The sequence below is a fragment of the Phaethon aethereus genome (genome assembly GCF_964289735.1).
Source record: "Phaethon aethereus genome assembly, chromosome: Z".
Taxonomy (NCBI): Eukaryota; Metazoa; Chordata; class Aves; order Phaethontiformes; family Phaethontidae; genus Phaethon; species Phaethon aethereus.
Genome location: NC_138577.1, coordinates 25,158,362 through 25,177,674, shown reverse-complemented (window position 1 = coordinate 25,177,674; position 19,313 = coordinate 25,158,362). Strand labels below are relative to the sequence as shown.

Sequence of the window (19,313 nt, the reverse complement as noted above, 5' to 3'; positions counted from 1 at the left end):
TGTTGTTTTCTATTTAATGTATCTTCCCAAATGTACTGAATAATTTTCCCAGGAACAGGGAACGTTTCTCAAGTTTTCCTATTACTCACTTTGGACTTCCTTTCACCGTTAGGGTTTTGCAAAAGGGGGGAAGAGCTTGCATGGAAAACGCTTGAAGTAGGTACACAGAAGATCAAAAAGGGAGTGCTTCACATCCTGCTGGTCTGCCTTAACTTGGTTCAGATCACACTTTTTAGTTCTTTGAATACCAGACTAAACTAATGCTTTGTTCAATCCAACATTTTTTCTACTGTTGCTTAGAAATAAACCCCCCCCCCCCCCCCGTATTTCCTCATTTCAGCAAATTCCCAGTAATCTGAAAACATCACCATAACCCGGAGTCAAAAGCCGCTTGTTAGCTGTAGTCAGTGGCAGGAAAGCCTGGAGCTTACCAACTATGGCCTTATTAGCAGGTGTCACTGAGGTAAGAATTAATACAGAAGCTGTTCAGAAAACTATGAGTTTTAGCTTGGACAAACAAAATCTTAAACAAAAAGATAAATTATTTGTTCTACTTAAAGAACAAGAAGAGGTGGGAGGAAAAGAGAAAAAAACCAAGCCAAAGATGCTTACAGGTTGACCAATTTTAGACCTGTTGATCTTTCCTGACAAGTTAAATACTTTCTGTATCACTGGGTGCAGTTTTATTTTAAGTATCAAAACCTGGCTACAGGATTAACACTTTTTACCACAGCTGTAATAGTTTAAATGAAAAATCCCCTTGATTATTTAACAAGACTTCTGAATATACATAGTAAAGCTGCTACTTATTAAACAGGAGAACAAGTATAAAGTTTGTATGTTCAATTAAAAAAACCCAAACAAAATGGAATTGTAAGATTTTTCAGTGGAAACAAACATGCCTAGTGAAAAAATCCGCTTACATTTGGGTTCTGTATTAATCGATTGCAAAATCATCTTTGATGGAACAACTCAAAATAATAAGAACTATATTGAGCCAAATCTAAACATATAAGCATTTATAGCATTAGATGTCTCTGTCTACAGTCTTTGTGGAAAAAGAAATCCAGGAAAAAAACAAGTCAGTATCAGAATAGAAGTTTTGTGGCCAATGAAATATTGCTTTATCATGTAAGATATGTAACATGTAAGACATCCTGAATTAAACAGGTTTTTCAAAGAGCTCTAGTGTAAATCTCCATACATAAAGAAAGGAAGGGAGGGAGAACCAGGTCAGTTACTGTAGATTACAATATAGTACTATTAAAGAAACCAGACAAAATTCAAAGCTATAGACTATATGGGATCTGTCTGAATGCTTTAGAAATCTTTAGAAATCTTAAAAACAAAATTGAGACTTTTCATCACAATTGATTCTTGACATGTGGGTTTCATAAATCTCTTATTGTACAGCATTGTCAGCATGCCTGCATATCACCCTGTCCTATGGAAATACTTGAGTTGTTTCCAGTGTAAAAAACTTCAGCAGTTTATAACCTTGTACACACTGCTAACACCAAAACTTATTTTTTTAGTCATATCTACAATTCAGAATAACATAATGTACCATCAAAGTGACTCATGATTGCGTATTTGTAGTTTAATTATAAAAACATTGTCTCACAGCGGAGGGACTGAAGTAATTTATTTTAGTTAACATGCTTTCTGCATTTGTCATATTCTTCTCAATTTATTAAAGATGAGCATTTGAATATTTTTTTAAGAACACATACCAAATCATACTATCCTAGTCTGAATTAAAACACAGGCCTAAAGAGATGGAGATATCCCTTGGTGAGTGGTTTTGGAGTGTGTTATGAGAGTGTATGTAGAAGTGCAGTCACACTTAGCCATTTCATCAACTTTGGTTTTCAAAGAATGCCACAGCACACTTGCAGGATACAACTAACAGGAATTAAAAATAAATACATCCCTAATTCTTGGACCAGGCCATACTGCATCCCAGGTAGTCTGCAAATTAGATGCAGTAGATTCAGACTAAGCAATGTTTACTTCTCTCCAAGAGCTGAAAGAAGTCATAGTCTCTGACTCCTATTCATAACTTTCCACTGAGGTGTTCCCAGCTGTGATTAAAAATAAGCCAATATTAAGAAACTTTTTGATATTCCCAGAATCAATTTCAGATACAGCATCTCATAGGTAAACCAAAATAAACACAGACTGTGGTGGAGATTTTAAAAAATATTTTCCTGATGTGGACTTATGCTTATTTTTTTTGCAAGTCACTCATCTTCACAAGGCGGACTTGTTTTGCATCCATGGAAATGGTAAATCACACCTAATACTATTTTCCAAAACCAATTTAAATTGTTTTCTTTTTTAAGGAACATAGGAAATATTTAATAATTATTTCTATATGAGTTATTTGAATGTACACTAATGTTACTCAAGCTCCTCCAACAAAAGTTTGCACTTGCTTAATTTTCCAAGTGCGGAGTTAGGACTGCAATTCCACAAATACAGGCTGCATGAGACTTTTCCTTATTCAGTTTACAGCTCTCTTCCCTTCCGCATGCTTCTGGGTTCAGTGGGGAGCTGGCTGCCCAGTCATGCTTCTGCAGTCACTGTGCTGAAAGCTCTAACTTCATCTCTTCATCTCTGGTCTTCGGGAACCTACTAACTTGTGCTTATCACCACTTGTTGACAGTTCATTTTAAATGAGTGAGACATACAACTTTGAAACACTTTTTCTTCAAAATTTAAAGGATGAGAGGTTGTCAGTTCTCCTATGCAAAGCTCAAAAGAAAAAAAAAAAAGTTTTGCAGCTTAGTGTTTTTTGCTCAAAACTAGTTTTAATGAAGTATCTTGCCAAAACCGGTGATTCTGGGTTTAAAGTATCTAGGTGTGCAAATTGCTGACCTTCTTCAGAAGAAGTGACTGCGTAACAGTAACAGAGTGCTGCAAATCAGAACCAGCTATCTTTGCATGGATTTATTGCTGGAGAGGGATGATTTTTACCTCGGCCAGATGACAGCATCCTACAGTTTAACTGTTGTCCTATTCCATGTAATGGGGGAGCAGCTGTTCTGCTGTACTGCACCTCTTTCCTTCCAGTGTTACTAAATCATATCCAGTACCTGTCTCTCTTCTGTATTCCAAAAATGAAATGTCTTGAAATATTAGACTGAAATACCTGAATTCATTTAAGACTGTTTCAGACACAGCACAGGATTTCAAAGGTACATGGATACTCTCCTGGCCTAGTGATATTCTCAGATAACGATTTTTGCAACAGTCAGCTAACAAGACTGCTTCTTCACAGTTACTAGGCGAGTATTTCCTGTATGTCGTTAAACTGTGGTAACTAATACATTATTTGGTGATCAGTTTGATTACTTTCTAGGAGGTAACAACTGAGAGAATGTTGGCTGTGTAGGCTGTTGTCACCTATGTCAGCATTTTAAGTGGCTGAGCTTTACAGTATCATCAACATGTGTGGACAAAAGTTATGTTCTGCCAAGACTGTTGTAAGGATAGTAGCTTTTGGCAGAGAGGCAGTAACTTCTTAAGCAGTTTTAGCCAGCATTCATTTGGAGGTGCCTGCATAAAACATGGCATAAAACATGGTGTAAAACATGGCATCTGGTGATATGTCCTTTGCAGGCACCAAAAAAAAGTAACATACAGCTTTTCACTTTCCAGATGCAGAACCCTATGTTACTAAAAAGAAGGAAAAAAGAAACTTCAGCATGCCAGAAAGCATTTAAGAACTATTACAGTATGATTAAGCTGTGTGTCCAATAGTCTAGCATAGGCAACACCGTATTTGCCAAATGTGCATCAAACAACGAATCTCACCTATGCAGTGCTCTTCAGGTAGCCTCGACCAGTTTATAGAGGAGACAGATCATGTTCTTTTGAACCACTCCAGTGAGATGGTACTTGTAAGAAAAGATATGATATACAGTAATCCCTCTGCTTTTGAAATGTGTGAGCCATGCACTGGATCTGAACTGTATGCCAGCTGCTGACAGGTGGCAGTTATGTTAAGTGCAGCATAAACAGAAATTTGGCAGCACAACAGCTCTGGCCCTTCCAGACCTGCCCTTTGGGAGAAACTGAAGTGGCAGTCAGTGAACTGAGTAATTTTGAATTTCAGCAGGACGAAGGAATATCTATGCTTTTGCACTAGCGATGAAACTTGCATCTCCAGCTATAAATGCACTGCATGCATCAGTCATTTTTACACTAACTGAATGAAAGTGCAAAGCTGCATTGCTTAATTCCACACTTGCTTATCAAGCTGACACAGCTGTTGGCTGTAACCAGCTCACCTGCTGACCATTCAACCTTCCTCACACAAGTGACTCTACACAGCGTGCCTCAGTGGAGAGCCTGGGACATAATCTTGCACTCCCCTATGTCCACATTTTAAATGGCTGAGCTTTACAGTATCATCAATATGTGTGGACAAAAGTTATGTTCTGCCAAGGCTGTTGTAAGGATAGTAGCTTGAGAGGCAGTAACTTCTTAAGCAGTTTTAGCCAGCATTCATTTGGAGGTGCCTGCATAAAACGTGGCATAAAACACGGTGTAAAACATGGCATCTGGTGATACGTCCTTTGCAGGTAACAAGTAAAAGTAACGTACAGCTTTTCACTTTCCAGATGCAGAACTCTATATTACTAAAAATGCACTATTTACAGACAGTACATCTAAACTGGTGCTCAGAACATTGGCAAAAATTACATACTGCTTCTAAATGCAGATTATGTGAATTAAGTAACTAATCACATTACTATAAAATTTACAATATCAGGTTTTTGCAAATTATTGCTACATCTTATGGAAGTTATTTGTTCTCTCCATCAGGATGTTTAAAATGAACAAAGCAGGAGTAAGTACCTGTGTTAAGAAATTCATGCTCTCTGAAAAAAAAGAGAGACCAATGTGGACCATAAGTACTGTTAACTACCATTCATTTCTGTGTTCAGCATCGCTTGCAAGTTACATGCTACCTACTTTTCTCAGTTATCACCAATGCACCATATATTTAAACAAGCAATAATGAGAGGTACTCAAGCACTACTGCTTTGCTCTAAATTATATTCTATTACCACTAATATTTTCCTTCAAATATTGTAAATGTGTAAGCATTAACGTAGGAGACATTACAACACTTTCCTCCCATCACACTCATGATTACATCGGCAGTGGACAGATGAGAAAACAGATGAGTGAATCCACAGATCAAAGCAAATGAGATCTCTCTCCCAAGGAAAAAAAATTTTGGCTGTTCTGGACAGATTAACTGGCTGGCACCCTTTTCACTTTCAGCAGAGTAGTGGGTAGCACAGGAAGAGGAGACAGTTGAGAAACACTGAGACACAGTGGAGAGTCCAAAAAAAAAAAAACCATAATGAGGAAGGTAAAGACTAAAAAAACACGTGAATGAGAAACAAAAACAGAGAAAAAGAAACTGACCAAAATTTAACTAAAATGAAGAAAAATGTCAAATGACAATTGAAAACCAGCAAAAATTTTGAATTGAGGCAAGAGAACAAGATTATGAGCAAGACAAAAATAATGTCAAAACCATAAAGCAGTGGGAAATTTGAAGGAGGAAGTATGTTAATAACCTCTAATCTTGTTTCCACCTTTTTTCAGAATTGAGATGCCATAACCAAAACAAACCTCTTGGCTGTCACCATTCCTTGCACAAGCATGTCCAAGAGCTTTAAAAATAATTTTGTAAACACAAAAATACGGAAATACGGAAATATGTTTATGTCTCCAATGAAACCTGCAATCGTCACTAAGTGCTCTACGCAACCCAACTCTGGCAGGCAAGTTCCCTGGTTTCTGTCTGGCCTGTCTCACCATCCATCTTTGCTTTCTTTTTTGTGTAAGAGATAACCCATCATGCCTCTTTTCACGCAAAGGAATCCTGTAATCCAAGTTTCTCTTTCTTAAGAGAGCATGAAAAGAAAAATGTTTTTTTCCCAAGTACTTGAAGTAGGTTCTGATTCGTATAGCAATGAGGGTTGATAGCGTAACTACTGCTATAGACATAGTCTCAAATCAGTATTCATCTCTAATTCTCACTGTTTCACAGAGCCACTGCTATCACAAAAAAAATATGGGCAGGAAACAAGCTTCCTTGAGTACGTTTTGTCTCATTACCTCATGTGCTAAATTACCTATGAAAGCCTGTTCTCTTCTGTAGCCCTTGGTATTTAAACCTTCCACTGTATCACACACTGTTCCTGTTTAAGACTAGTTCGTGAACCTGGGTTTGATTTCACTTTAACGAAGTTTATAAAGCCTCCTAGTAATAAACTGTGGTCATAGGCTTCTGCTGTGATTGTTACCATTAAGTAATTTCACTCTGTCTTGTTTCACTGCTTGTTTCCACCATCGCACATTCCTTTGTTCCTCTTTCCTCATCTCCCTTCCTAATGATCACACCACTTGTCCCTCCAATTTTTTGTGCTTTCATAAAACTTTATATTTTTCTAATTTATTAACCTGCTGTTTAAAAAGAGAAATAAGATTTTTCTATTCAGGCCTAGCCAAATTCAAATTATTAGTTATCCCACAGATGTTTCTAATATAAAAAAATGCTTAAAAGAGTATTGAGAAAATTGCTATAAATACAGGTATTTGCCATATTGCAGTCAACTTCACAGGTTAAGCATTTAATTCTACATCAAAATAATACTGTTTTAATCTGTATTAGTCAATATGGTACAGAGCACAGATTTTAGACTGAAATCTAAGATTTCACTATTGCTATAAATACCCTCATCCCCAAGCAGACTCCCGAGGTTACTTTCATTTCTGCAAGACCCGAAAGTGGTATTTTCTAGCTTTCGGATGAATGGAGTACTATTAGCATTACAATATTAGAGCATTCAGATGTTAACAATGATATGTAACATATCATTGCTGCTCTTGCACAGAGCAAAAATTTCCCCAATTCTAAGTAAGCAAAACTGATAAAAATATGCTTTAAAAAATATTATACAAAGTCAGACAGTACACTTCTGTTAACTTTGACTAGCCTTTTGAATTATATTACAATTACTGGAGGATAAAGGAATTGGTATAACGTCTTCAGAATAACCAGCAAGTTGTGGGTCCTCTACAGGACAAAGAATGAATTGTTTCTGTTTTCTCTTGGTATAGGCCTACAGCATAAAATGATCAGAACAGAACTTTTGCAGTTACTTCTAACATAATAGTTTTGTGAGATATGTGATTTGAATGCTATATGCTCAGTTTTACCCCAAAATTTTCACTGCAAAAATAATAAGAAACAAATAGTTTCACTAAAGATGGGATATCCAGGTTAAAAAACCCCAAAAGATACTTCAGTTTTTGCAAAGCTAACAACAAAGTAAACTATCTCTAGTGAAGACCAATGTAATAGAGTATCCTTCCGTTGCTCAAGATAGTACTAAGCGTTTTTTTTTTCTTGAAAGAAGATGTAGTTGTAAATAACCTTCTACAAGAAGGAGTAAATCAATGTAACTATGAAAAAGCTCATCCAATTCAAAAGGTAATTAAAGCACTGGGCGAAAATGTGATTAGTTCTCATAGTATTAGAATTAGAAATATGTAAACCCATGATGACTTACGATTTTAAACAATAAATAACTTTCTATAAAAAATTCAGATACCTAATTTTTACATTGCATCTGTTCAGTAACAAGTCATATATAGTATATTTACACTATATCCTTGTCCCCTTCACAAAAATGTTAAGTAGTTTGATGAAAGAAGCTGGGTGTTTAAAAAGACAATGGCTCCTGGTAGAGTACATTGATATGGAAGACCATAATGCAAATTCCAGATGTTGTTCCAGACAGTGTACCAGTGTAGAAAAACTTTACACGGCATTTACTATAAGGACATGGGAACTGCCATACCGGAATAGACCAATGATCCATCCAGTCTAGCACCCTGTCTCTGGCAATAGCTTGTACAATATCTGATACTCTAGAAGTCAGCAAATCGCCTCCCCAAGTTAACTAAACAGTCAGGCAGTATTGTATCACCAGGGCACAGAGTTGGAGTGATGGGAAGGAGAGGAGAGCATTTCTTGCACAAAAATACTCAGATTTGCGTAATATTCAACATTCTCTGGACAACCCCTCTGCTTCTCTTTTGTCCCTGCTTCTTCCCAGTCTGAATATGTCCAAATCCTTACTGTTTAAACATGGCATTGAATGAGATGAAGTTGGGGTGCTTGAAAAGGCATGTAAATACACAGGAAGCTTAAGCTAGGCTGTTAAGCTAGGCTGTTAAAGATTTAGAAGATTATTTCTTCATCCTTCACTAGGTTTGCTGGCGATAAATAAAATGCAAGATTTCCAGACAGTAAATGTAATACTAGATATCCCTTGAGTAAAGCATGGACCATCTCTGAATTTAAGTCAAACAGTAGTGGATTCCAGACCCAGATGCCTAGTCCAAATAAACTTAGGCATGGAGGAATTAACAAAAAATAAACAAACAAAAAACCCACCCCGAATGCTTCGAGTTTCTCAGGCATGCTGAACAGCTAGAAGCAATAAATATACATCTTCAGCAGAAGAACAATTTGTTAATATAGAATTACTGACTGAAGCAGTGGGTGAGCAGCTAGCATTTACATATCAAGGTTTGACCACATTCTAGCAGTAAAGGGGTGAAGGTGGAGAGAAAATTGGAGAAAAAAATAAAGATTTACAGCAGAAGGGGTTTTGTTTTTTTCTTTCTTCCTTTAAACGTTAGTGGCAATACTAAAACCCAAACAAACACTTATTTTCTGCCAAACAGAAAAGAAACCCCTCTTTTCAATGTGTTTCTAATACAGACCTCTGGCATTCATTTATCCTTTGTAACAATCAAGTAAGTATTTTGTCAACTTTTTAAAAATGTAGTTGAGTAAATCAATGGCCTTAGCAGGCGAGACCTACTATAGAGCCAATTTTTCCAGACTAGTGGAGGAACGTTGGCTCAAGTCTGGATGGGAGGAGGGGAGCAAACATGGCTTTAATCCATCTTTGTGCCTCACTGGCATAAATTACAGCAGCACTTTTTCTTTCGTTCCCCAAGCTAGCATCAGCATGTGAAAAAGACTGCTGCTTAGTTTTCAGGAGCTTACTGTGCTTGTCACAGTTAGGCTTCTGCAACTGAATCTGCAGAGACTGGTGCTAATCTTGAGGAAGCCATATTTCATAATCCTCAGACTGTTGTATTATAGCAAAGAAAGAGACTGCATTTTAGAAAATGTCTATGAAGGTAGGTTTATGAAAGAATATATAACCAATATTTTTAGGTGTTTATCCAGAAGAATTTCACTACACAAAGTTTAATAGTAGATGCTGTATCAAATAGGAAATCCTGGAAAAATATATGGAAGACATTATCAAATTTATGCGGAGTAGATACTAACAGTGTGCATTGTGACCTAGGTCTTAATATAAATGAACTCTCGCAACACAAAAATAGGCTGGCTAACCTCAACATTTACCTGATTCTGAAATTGCTATTTCAATTAAAAAAACACTCAAACCCAACACAATTCTAGCTTCCTCTCTACAACACATATTGGAATGGTGGTGCCTTTATGCTGTTTTTAAGACCCAAATCTATCTCTCTCAGCTACAAAGCCTTTTCCTGGGAGAATGCAAAATAAATTAAATACTGTGTGTTCCCACTCCTAATGGCACCAGATTTCTCACTGAAACCAATGCTAAATATCCTGAGAGAAGTTTTCCTTGTATTACCCACAAAAACATTTTAAAAAGAAGATAAAGGACATAACTATTGATGCTTGATAGAGAATACTTTTATTGAATATATGGATTTATTTTTTATTTATATAAAACTATCTCTACAAACTGGGTAAAAAATTCTACAGTCAAATTGCAATGAATGTCCTGGCAGAAAGGGCATAGCATTAGCACCCAATGTTGTAAAAATATTTAACTGGCCTCAGTGGTAGCTTTGCAAAATTGAGAACTGGGAACAGATTACAGAATTTGACATATATGAACCAGGCTGCACTTTAAGTGGTTAGCACTGAACTTCAATGATGGTTTTGTCCACAAAACCAATAAATTAATTAAACCAGATCCACTCCCTTTATTTTTTGCTATAATCAGATGATCAGATCTATGCAAATCATTGTTGTGCAAATCAAAACAGTTATTTTGTGACCAAGAAGAAGATATCTTTTAAAACCTTCTAAGAGCTACAGATTTTAAACACTCTATTTAAGTGAACAGTGCCATTACATTCCCACTTGAATTGTTTTTAATCCTTGCTATATTAAATGAGGTTTGTCACAAATAACTAAGATGACAATAGTCGTGCCAACATTAGTAATTACACAACATCCACATGAAACAATATATTAAGCAAGATCTGAAATGTCTTTTTTTTGAGATGGAAGACCTTTACTCTCACATAATTTTCACAACAACCCTTTGACTGTAAATTTAAAGGTATTTTCAGGCATTGCGTTATTTACTTTGATTTAAAAAAATGCCTGTTTTTCCTATCCCTTAAATCAACCAACATCTAGAATAGCTCAGACTCAACAAAGGTAACTAACTATAATAATTTTAAACTTAAAAACCATGTGAAAAACCACCACTTCATTCCAAATTCCCATTTTACTCATTCTTCCTTGTCCCACAGTATATCTGAAAGCTGAATGGATTTATGTTATCTCATATCAAAAGAAAGAGTAGGTTTCAAAGTCTAGACATCCTCCCGAAAATACTTAAGTGATTGTCTCATTTGTTACTTAGTTACAGCTATGATCGTGTTCCATTGGGAAGGTAAAAGTTGATCTTTTTTAAAGATTAAGAAGCTTTGTAGTTCACAGGCAACACCAGGAAACACCGCAGTGGTTCAGTTATGAAGCATTAGCATCATATGCTATTAATTAAACGAACTATGTAGCATGCTGGCAGTCACAGACTAATTCTAAATGGATGTAAAGTGCATTACTGAGAGCAGATAAAGGCCAGTGATGAGATCTGAATCCAGAAGAAGAAATCCTAAACTTCTAGCCAGGTGCAGAATGAAGGAAAAATTACTGGACTCCACTGTCTACACTGAATATTGAAGGTCCAGCAGGATGAATTGTGCATATTCCATCAAATCCAAACTGAAGAAGTAATAATGTAAAACCATACTTATCAGGACTCAGATGGATCTGGTTTTCAAACAAGAACAGAATACTGTCTCAATGCAATGTTTATATACAATAACTTCTGGTGCTTTTCTAGTATTTGCTGCCTATTAGCTATTATGTACTCCAACTAAGAACTTTGTTTAGAAGTGAATGGATGGGCATATATTTTCAACCAATCCATGAAAAAAAACCACCATGATTTGCTAGTCTTCCAGGTTTTATAAGGTACTGTAAACTTGATCATTCTAGTGTGCAATCTGTTTGTTTTTTAGTGGTATGGAGTGCTGCTCCTTTTCAGTTTTGGGTTACTTGATCATGACAACTAAGCTTTAAATTCAAGAATGGTACCGAAGTTGGTTCATAAACCTTCTTGTGCATTTTATCTGTAAGAATGCACAATGGGGACCTTTCAGAGAAACATGGTAAGTTGACTTGGCAACCAGGTGAACTTTAAAGAAGGCAAATGGTGGGTTCTTTTCTGCAGAAAATTCCATCTGCTCAAAAATTGTCAGGATTGTAAAATTTCTCATAGGAATAGAAATACTTCAGTATGTCAATAAATCTAGCAGATTCAGGAAGCCTCTGCTTGTTTTCAATGATCAGAGAGAGAAGAGCGGAAGATAGTCCAGAATTTTGGTTAAGGATATGACAGGTGGATTTTCATAGCAGAGACTCTGTTCCTTCCAGAAAGACCAGTATTCCATCTGGACATGTGTAGATATATATTTCCTACATTTCATAAGGAAGTAAGGCTGGTAAAAATTCAGCTGGAAAGCTGTATTTTTAGGAGTAGATAGCCATAGGTTAATGTCAAAGTGAAAAGATCAGTGTGGCAGGGTTGGTTAGTTCACTTCCACTTATGACTTTACTGGAGAATATAATTACAGAACTTATGTATAATATGAAGTTTTGTGAAGAAGTATTTTGAAAGTTTACTGGAATATTTAGAATTTCTGTGATTTTGGCAAACAGGAATAGTAGTAGTATGAATGCTAGGATACAATTCAAAAAGTGCAATGGCTGAATTTCAGTAAGAGCAATCAACAGCATGGGTACAGGACAGACTTAGGTTAGGCAACTGTTCTGTAGGAAAAGATTTGTGGCTTAGAAGGGATTTGAAACCAGGCATGAAAGAAACAGTGACAAATAAAGTAATCCTTCCACTCAGCACTGACAAAGACTTAGCTGAGTGCTGTATCTAGTCTCAGATTTCACGCTTTGAGAGATGAACCACTCAAAACTCTCAGAATTACTTGATGGGAGGGTGTTTCACAGTACTAAGTATCACTCTTATCCTATTATCTATCCTATCTTATCCTATTTGAAGGGGAATATTTTGCACAGATTAACTAAAGCAATCAATCTTCGGATATACTTGATTGCATCTGATTTTTTTCCCCCCATAGCTGGATTCTCGCTATGGAAAATATTTAATGTCATATTCACAGGATCTGCATCATCAGTTTCATTATTTGCAGTTGCCATAACACTTTTTGGACTGAAATATGGGGTTTACTACAGCTGTAACTATATGATATTATAATCAGAGCCTTGAAGTGGCACTACAACCTGACTGGGTGTCACATGCATGCAACTATATGTATACAGTAGTCCAACTCCTAAAGAAGGTGAGGAGCAGCAAAATTATCTGTATTAAGTGTAGCCTGTGCAGTGTTTCTGCTTTCAAATGCAGGCGTATCCAGTAATCCAGATGGGAAGTACCAAGTATATGAATTATTCCAGCTGGGTCTTCTGCTGTGACAAAATTTGGTTTTCATACTATTAAGTCTCTAACCAGATGACACCTCACTGCTGCTGTGATGGATCTCGTCTACATTTTGGGCAAAAGTCTTCTTGGGTAAGACTTCAGCCCAAAATGAGCAACTGAGTTCTGCCAGATCACCTCTACCTACCTCTGCTGCAGTCTGCACAACCTCTGTGAAAAAGAAGAATGAAGTCATACATCTGACTCTTTCTTATTTAGACTGACAGCAAAAAGAACAACTAATGATCAAATAGTACTGAAGACATCTGACAAATCATTAAAAGAAGAGCATACGTAATAGTTTTCATTATGGAACCACAAGGACAATAATGCTTGTGTTGGGAAGAACTAGGATCAAGCATATCTTCCTGACGTTCCCAGATGGTGTGAAAATGTGTCTGCCTGCTTGTTTGCAGACATTTTTATTGTTACGAGTACCCTTTCTGGCAGTACATATCATGTTTATTTTGATACTTTTGAATTCTGTAAGGGAAATTGGATTTTGATTGCTGCAGACAGATATACATAATTGTTCTCACATAGCAGTAGAGTTTGCAATAGAATGTCTCAGCAAAGATTCTGGTATTTCATGTTAAAACTTAGTATTATGCATTTCTCTTCAGCTCTTTTCACAACACTTCCTCAGATGCCTTCTTAGACAGTAAAATCTGGTAATAATTATCAAACATCATACACACTGTTTACAATAGAGTCATATTTCTTCTTTTTTTTCTTGCATAAAAAGTAGAATGCTGTTGAAAAGTGCCCAAACGTCTGCTATGCTCCATGCCAATACAGCAGCTCAGCCAAATATGCAGAGAGAAGTTTGCCAAATAAAAGAAAACATAACAAATTGGTAATGGTTTCTATCTTGACAGAAAATGAAAATTATACCTCGATGTGTGGCCACTCATGTGGACACATAAAAATGTCTTAGAGGCAATCATTTTACCTCAGATAACACACCCTGACAGTAGAGCAAAGCATACTGGCAGGCTTTCACTTCCTATAAAAACAGCAACCATGACCTACAAAATGGCCTGAAGGAATCGTATAATTTGTGCAGATTATATATGCATATGCCATACACTAATTATATTTACTAGAAATCAAATAAAGCAAAATTATTGTCTTTTGAGGAGTAGATTGGAATTAGGAAAGAATTTTAAAACATACAGTCACTACAGTTATCTCAAATATTCCAATACTACAAAGACACTGAAAACATACTCTTATCCCAAAATACAAAAGTTAACTTCCCACGTGATTCTAACAATCATTAATAGCTTTTAGAAGACTTCATTGCTTTGTTAATGTAGTATGTGTTTATAGTCAATTTGTGTTATATATACCTTTTACAATTTATTTAGCTTCAAAGTTAATTCTTTGAAAATACTGTCTCATCTGTCCATAAAGTTCACATGCACATTTACTGTGCTGCAAAATTTATAATATGATATTAGTTATTAGTTTGTTACATAGTTTTCATGTTATTCTAAGTCTTCGTTTTAGTGCAATTCTGAATACAATATTATTTTCGGAATCAAACTACAATTTCATAATCTGAAATTGCAACACTTTCCTTAATTCAGTATGAATTACCTACAGAGAAAAGAATTATCGCCAATTAGATGTCAGTAGTTACTCAGAAAGGAGTAAGAAAGATAGTGATTAGATTCTATAAAAGTCTTTAAAAGACTCGTTACATATGAAGACCAGTCCTTCAGGTTCATGGAAAGGCTGCATAAGGGAGGTTGAGACCAGACATTAGGAAGCATTTCTCTAATGAGAGGGTGGTCAAACCCCAGAACAGGCTTCCTAGAGAGCTTGTCGATGTCCCAAGCCTGCCTGTATTTAAGAGGCATTTGAACAATGCCTTTAATCATAGAATGGTTTTGGTTGGAAGGGACCTTAAAGATCATCTAGTTCAAGCCCCCTGCCATGGGCAGGGACACCTTCCACTAGACCAGGTTGCTCAAAGCCCCATACAGGCTGGCCTTGAATGCTTCCAAGGAGGGGACATTCAGTTTCTCTAGGAAACCTGTTCCAGTACCTCACCACACTCATAATAAAAAATTTCTTCCTTATAGTGAATCTAAATCTACCCTTCTTCAGTTTAAAGCCATTGCCCCTTGTCCTGTCACTACATGCCCTCATAAAAAGTCCTTCTCCAGCTTTCTAATAGGCCTCCTTCAGGTACTGGAAGGCTGCAATAAGGTCTCCCCAGGGCCTTCTATTCTCCAGGCTGAACAATCTCAACTCTCTCAGCCTGTCTTCATAGGAGAGGTTGTCCAGCCCTCTTACGATCTTTGTGGCCCTCCTCTGGACTCACTCCAATGGTCCATGTCCCTTCTTATGTTGGGGGCCCCAGAGCTGGATGCAGTACTCCAGGTGGGGTCTCATGAGAGCTGAGTAGAGGGAGAGAATCTCATGCTTTAACTTGGTCAGCCCTGAATTGGTCACGCAGTTGGACTAGATGATCGTTCTAGGTTCCTTCCAACTGAAATAGTCTATTCTATAATTCTTGGAGAACTCAGAAGCACACTGGTAGCACAGAAGGATCTCAAAATATCAGTGAAATCCAAGGACCTCAAAATTTGCGTTGTATGTATCTGTTGTATGTATCTCTGTATCTCAGAGAGCCTGAGATAGGAAAAGACATAATGAAGGAAGACTACATGGTTTGAAGAAGCAACCAAAAAAGATCATGACAGGAGAAAACTTACAATAATAGCAAGTTAGTAATAAGAGTTATCCTGAAAGGGGCAAGATTTAGAAAATTATTTTCTCTATTGTTTCAAAAACAATAATCCAAAGCTAAGATGTTTGTGTTTTGATTTATCTGTTAGAATAGGCAAATAATATAAGCAAAGAAAGCAAGGCTGTATTTCCAGATAATAGAATTAACATTAAAAGTAGAAAGAAAACTTACAATTCAGAAGTCTAACTTGCATTTATATTTTAAAATAATCTTCTGAGGTTGAATAAGTAAATAATAAATACTGAAGTGGGGGTGGGGTTTACATTCTAAAGCTATGAGAAATATTCAGTTCTTCCTTGGAGGGAAAAAAATAAATAGAGAATATAATCAGTAAAATAAAAAGCAAAATGTTTGAATTGTTATTGTTTTGAAAGAATCACAGGATTTTTAATAGCCTACTTAGTAACACTTAAGTGCATTTCCATTGATGAAAATGCCAATATATCTCTTAAGAGGAAAGCAGACTACACTAATGCCCACAAAGAAACACTGAAAAAATAAATGCACTCACTGCACACTACTTATGTAAAAATGTTTTAATAAACTGCAAGAACTCTATGCTAAGTGCTATACTAGTAGTGTGAAGGCACTGGTGAGGCTGCACCTCGAATCCTGTGTTCAGTTTTGGGCCCCTCACTACAAGAAGGATGCTGAGGTGCTGGAGCATGTCCGGAGAAGGGCAACGAAGCTGGTGAGGGGTCTGGAGCACAAGTCTTATGAGGAGCGGCTGAGGGAACTGGTGGTGTTCAGTCTAGAGAAGAGGAGGCTGAGGGAAGACCTTATCGCTCTTTACAACTACCTGAAAGGGGGTTGTGGTGAGGTGGGTGTTGGTTTCTTCTCCCAAGTAACTGGTGATAGAACGAGAGGAAACGGCCTCAAGTTGCACTAGGATAGGTTTAGACTGGATATCAGGAAAAATTTCTTTACTGAGAGAGTGGTCACATATTGGAACAGGGTGCCCAGGGAGGTGGTGGAGTCACCATCACTGGAGGTGTTCAAAAAACGTGTGGATGTGGCACTTCAGTACGTGGTTTAGTGGGCATGGTGGTGTTGGTTTGATGGTTGGACTTGATGATCTTAAAGGTCTTTTCCAACCTTAAAGATTCTGTGATTCTGTGAAGTCTTTCTGACAGCACATGTACCTGAAGTTTTCTCCAAATCCTAGCATTTCCTTTGTGAGGTCTCACCTCCATTCAGTGAAAAGCAAGATGTGAAGGTAAAGTTGCAGAATCTGTGCAGCTTTATCTTACTAAATTAAAATATAGGCAATGATTCATTATGCATATGATACAAATAAGAAAGAAAAAGTAACCTAAGAGTGATCTAAAACTTCAGTCTCATCATCTCAATTGGTCTCATAATTTGCAATTCAGCTTACCCTTCATGACCTACAATTTTTTTTTTTTAATTTGTACAGAATGTATCGTCAAATACTCTTGAGATATTCTGATTCAATATATAAAAAATAAACATTTTTATAATATAGCTTACTGTAATTTGATGTGCAACTTCCAGATAGTTGAAGACTTTAATTTATCAAGATGTGTAAAAAAAATGATTTAAGATATAAAAGATATAAAATTTTAAGATATAAAAAACAATCTTCCCTCACAGTCATTTTTATGGTGTCTTTTCTCACTTCAATATGCACATTTTTTAAATTTCTAGAATGACAGTACAAATAACTAAGTTAATTAGATAGTCTGCATTTCCTACCAATGCTAACTGTCTTCTCATCTGAGAAAAACAACTTCATTAACATGGTTATCTTACAGATTTTTATGAGGCCTCTAAAAACAGATGCAGGATGCTTTAATCACATTTAGTTACATAAATTATTTTCTATTTAAAAAGGGTGTCTAATGTACGTATTTGTACATTCTATTTTTTCTCATTATTGTAATTAAATTTTTTTCAGGTCTAGTTACTGGTGCTAGTTTGGAGGCAGATAGGTATCCTACTCGTTTCCCTCTGACAAGAAGGAGCCTTTAGGGAGATTATAAGGGTACATCTGACGTTTTCACTTCATAATTTAAACTTATCTGAGATACAGAAATATTGGTTGTCTTAAAACACGTAGAACGTTGTTAAAGTTTCTATTTTAGTGCTACTTCTGCTGTAGCTGATGGCTTATATGTACCACTAAGGAAAAAGTTGTGGGCAGAGACAACCTAATTTATTAGACCAGATAGATTGCTTGCCTTGTAAAAAAACACCTGTCCTTACAACACATTTTTGCTATGATTTTTTTTTCTTTTTTCCTAGTGATTTTATGCAGATATTTTTATTATCATCTAACAGCTTGGAGTCTAGAACTTCAGGATCACACTTCAAATCACATCGATTTTTATCCCTTTCCAGTACAAGTTGCTTCCTTGAGGTGTTGAGGTCATAACTTCTGCAGTGCTTTATCAATTCCAGTGATACCCCACTTTCTTGGGGTCACCCTACACTTCAGATGAGTCTATCAGTCTATCTTCATCTCATTCATCAGTCTTTACTCCCAAGACAGAGTTTTAGTAGGACTTACAACTATACAAAGGAAAATGTCTTCTACTTTACTGCCTTATTTTCCATTTTAGCTGACTCCTGCGTAGTAGCTCTCTTCACATTTGGTGTTTCTGCTACTCCTTAAATTTACACTTAATAGTGAGACTGTGTTAGTGCAGCAGGATTTCCAGCAGTAAACACAGAAATACAAATCCAAAAAACTCACCATCCTTCATCATTATCTACTTCAGGTTCAGAAACTTCATTTTCAGGAGTTTCTTCAATTGCCTGCGTTAACTTTGATTTAAATTGGTCCAACAGTGCCAGTGTCTGAAATGAAATACATGGTTTCAGAGAAGTTATATATATATATTTACAAACAACAACAGGTATATAGAACATCTTTAAACTATTATTATTTGGGAAATAGCACAATGAGATGGAAGAGACATCTTTCCTATGAATTTGAAAGAAACACTGTAGAGAGGCAAGTGAGAGAGTGAGAATGCATTGAGAGTGCCCATCAAGAGAATAAGCGAGACTGCGCGTGCAATGTTGAGGCAGCAAGCAGGAAGGCCGCCCCACCGGTGTGTGAGAGAGTACTTGTCTGGCTGTCTAGTAAAATCAAAATGCATATTTAAGGAACAAAAACTTGTGGCTACTTACAGAATAAACCAGCTGATTCAACAACACTGCTGACAATGAATTTTACTCTTTGAATCTGCTATTTTCATCTTGTAAAGCGATCCATTGTAGAAATTACAGATTATTCAAGCTTTGAAGACCCAGTTTGATTGATATTTATATACTTTACATTGATGATCTTTTAAATTATGTACTGACACTGAAAAAAAGCTTTTGACTGAAGTACAATGAATCACCTTAACTAATTCTACAGATTAGGTTCTTATGCTGCATACATTAAGCACATACTGATTTATATTTGATATTTTTTTCTCCAGCTGACATTACCCAGTCTTTCAGCTACAACAAATGCACCAAATCTCAGGTGACACCTGAATATCATACCCTCAGGTCTTGTTGCTGATCACCTGGAATCAGATTTTGAGTATACAAGAGTTGTATGCCTGAGCCTTGCGATGGAAGAAGGGACTCTTCAAAAAAAGAGCAGACCATAAGAA

General features: G+C 36.5%; 1 protein-coding gene across 1 annotated transcript in view; it reads right to left on the bottom strand.

The window, feature by feature from the left end:
- Positions 1 to 19,313, bottom strand: part of CWC27 (CWC27 spliceosome associated cyclophilin) — a gene marked incomplete at both ends in the record, with an annotated part of 118,155 nt that overhangs the window by 444 nt on the left and 98,398 nt on the right. Inside the window, one exon of the mRNA XM_082012851.1 lies at positions 18,398 to 18,501. Coding sequence (XP_081868977.1) covers positions 18,398 to 18,501 — 104 coding nt within the window. The remainder of the gene's footprint in view (positions 1 to 18,397; positions 18,502 to 19,313) is intronic.